The sequence below is a fragment of the Meleagris gallopavo genome, chromosome 20 (assembly GCF_000146605.3).
Source record: "Meleagris gallopavo isolate NT-WF06-2002-E0010 breed Aviagen turkey brand Nicholas breeding stock chromosome 20, Turkey_5.1, whole genome shotgun sequence".
Classification (NCBI taxonomy): domain Eukaryota; kingdom Metazoa; phylum Chordata; class Aves; order Galliformes; family Phasianidae; genus Meleagris; species Meleagris gallopavo.
This window is the reverse complement of record NC_015030.2, coordinates 4,554,668-4,556,690: the sequence shown is the minus strand read 5'-3', so window position 1 is coordinate 4,556,690 and position 2,023 is coordinate 4,554,668. Positions and strand designations below refer to the sequence as shown.

At 65.4% G+C, this 2,023-nt stretch overlaps 1 protein-coding gene across 1 annotated transcript; it reads left to right on the top strand.

Annotated features, from left to right (window-relative positions):
- The first annotated feature begins 4 nt into the window (after positions 1-4).
- On the top strand, positions 5-2,017 carry NPTX1 (neuronal pentraxin 1). Its single transcript, XM_010721307.1, is given in 6 exon segments — positions 5-356; positions 359-489; positions 584-791; positions 1,039-1,283; positions 1,404-1,583; positions 1,658-2,017. Coding segments are annotated over 6 exon segments (1,338 nt in total). The 3' UTR covers positions 1,880-2,017.
- The last annotated feature ends 6 nt before the right edge of the window (positions 2,018-2,023 follow it).

The window sequence follows — 2,023 nt, the reverse complement described above, 5'->3', positions numbered from 1 at the left end:
CGCCATGGCCGCGCTGGCCCGCTGCCTTCCCCTTCCCCTGCCCCTATTCCTGCCCCGTTTCTTGCCCCTGTTCCTGGCGCTGCTCCTGGCGCTGTCGGCGCTGCGCGGCCGCGCGCAGAGCTTCGGGCAGACGCGCTTCATCTGCACCTCGGTGCCGCTGGACGGGGACATGTGCGCGGCCACGGCGCCGGGCGGAGGTTCGGCCGAGGAGCTGAAAAGCACCGTGCTGCAGCTACGGGAAACGGTGCTGCAGCAGAAGGAGACCATCATGAACCAGAAGGACACCATCCGCGAGCTGACGGCCAAGCTGGGCAGGTGCGAGAGCCAGAGCGTGCTGGACGGCGAGTCCAAGGGCGGCGGGGGGGAAGGAAGCAGGGCGGCTTCTCCAAGAACACCATGGGCGACCTGTCCCGGGCGCCGGCCGCCGAGACCCTCAGCCAGCTCGGGCAGACGCTGCAGTCCCTGAAAACCCGACTGGAGAACCTGGAGGTACCCCGCGTCCCGCACCCGGACCCCGCACAGCGCGGAGCCCGCGGGGGAACGCGGCGTTAACGGTCCCCCCCGCTCTGTCCGCCCCCCGCAGCAGTTCAGCAGGATGAACTCCTCCGGGCAGAGCACCAACCTGAAGGACATCCTGCAGAACAAGATCGACGATCTGGAGAAGGAGGTGCTGTCCCGGGTCAACAGCCTGGAGGAGGGCAAATACAACCCCAAGAACGAGTCCGAGGAGCGGGGCAAGATCGAGAGCACCCTCACATCGCTGCATCAGCGCATCAGCGACCTGGAGAAAGGTACCCCCCCTCCGCGCCCCCCACCCGCCAGCTCCCCGCTGCCGGCGGAATGCCGAGCAGAGCCCGTCCGCTCCGAGCGCTGCCCTCCGCCCCCGGGGATGCTCTGCTCCGCGCTGGGGATTACGGCCGGAGCGGGGCCGTGCGGGGGGGATTTGTGCTCATTGCCGTTACATAATGGGGTGGGGAGGAGTGCGGACCCCAACCCACGGGTGGGCGCACTGGGTCCCAGCACGCCTCCACCCCACAGGCCAGAAGGACAACCGCCCCCCGGATAGGTTCCAGCTTACCTTCCCTCTGCGCACCAACTACATGTATGCCAAGGTGAAGAAGAGCCTCCCTGAGATGTACGCCTTCAGCATCTGCATGTGGATCAAATCCAGCGCCTCCCCCGGCATGGGCACCCCATTCTCCTACGCCGTGCCCGGACAGGCCAATGAGCTGGTGCTCATCGAGTGGGGCAACAACCCCATGGAGATCCTCATCAACGACAAGGTGTGGGCACGGGGGGGCTGGAGGGATCCTCCTTGATGGCACGGTGCGGGCACGGAGGAGCTGGAATAGGGGGGAGCGGCATGGGGACCTACCACCTTGACCCCTTCCCGTCCCCGTTAGGTGGCCAAGCTGCCATTCGTCATCAACGATGGCAAATGGCACCACATCTGCGTCACCTGGACCACGCGGGACGGCGTCTGGGAGGCGTACCAGGACGGCACGCAGACGGGCAGCGGCGAGAACCTGGCCCCATACCACCCCATCAAACCGCAGGGCGTGCTGGTGCTGGGCCAGGAGCAGGTAAGGATCCCTGCGAGGGGAGTGGGACCATCGCCGGCAGCACGGGGCTCTGACGGCCACCCCTCACCCTATAGGACACGCTGGGCGGAGGGTTCGACGCCACGCAGGCCTTCGTGGGGGAGCTGGCACACTTCAACGTGTGGGACCGGCGGCTGTCCCCGGGCGAGGTGTACGCGTTGGCCACCTGCAGCAGCAAGGCGCAGGCTGGGAACGTCATCGCCTGGGCAGAGGCCAACATCGACATCTACGGCGGGGCCACCAAGTGGACTTTCGAGGCCTGCCGTCAGCTCAATTAGGGCCACGGACACGCGAGAGCCGCCTCTTCATCGGGTTCTTTCAGTCATTTGGGTTTTCCTCTTATTTATTTATTTATTTTGGTTGGGGTTTGTTTGTTTGTTTGTTTGTTTTTGCGCAAAACTGACTGAGAACGAAGCCCTCAC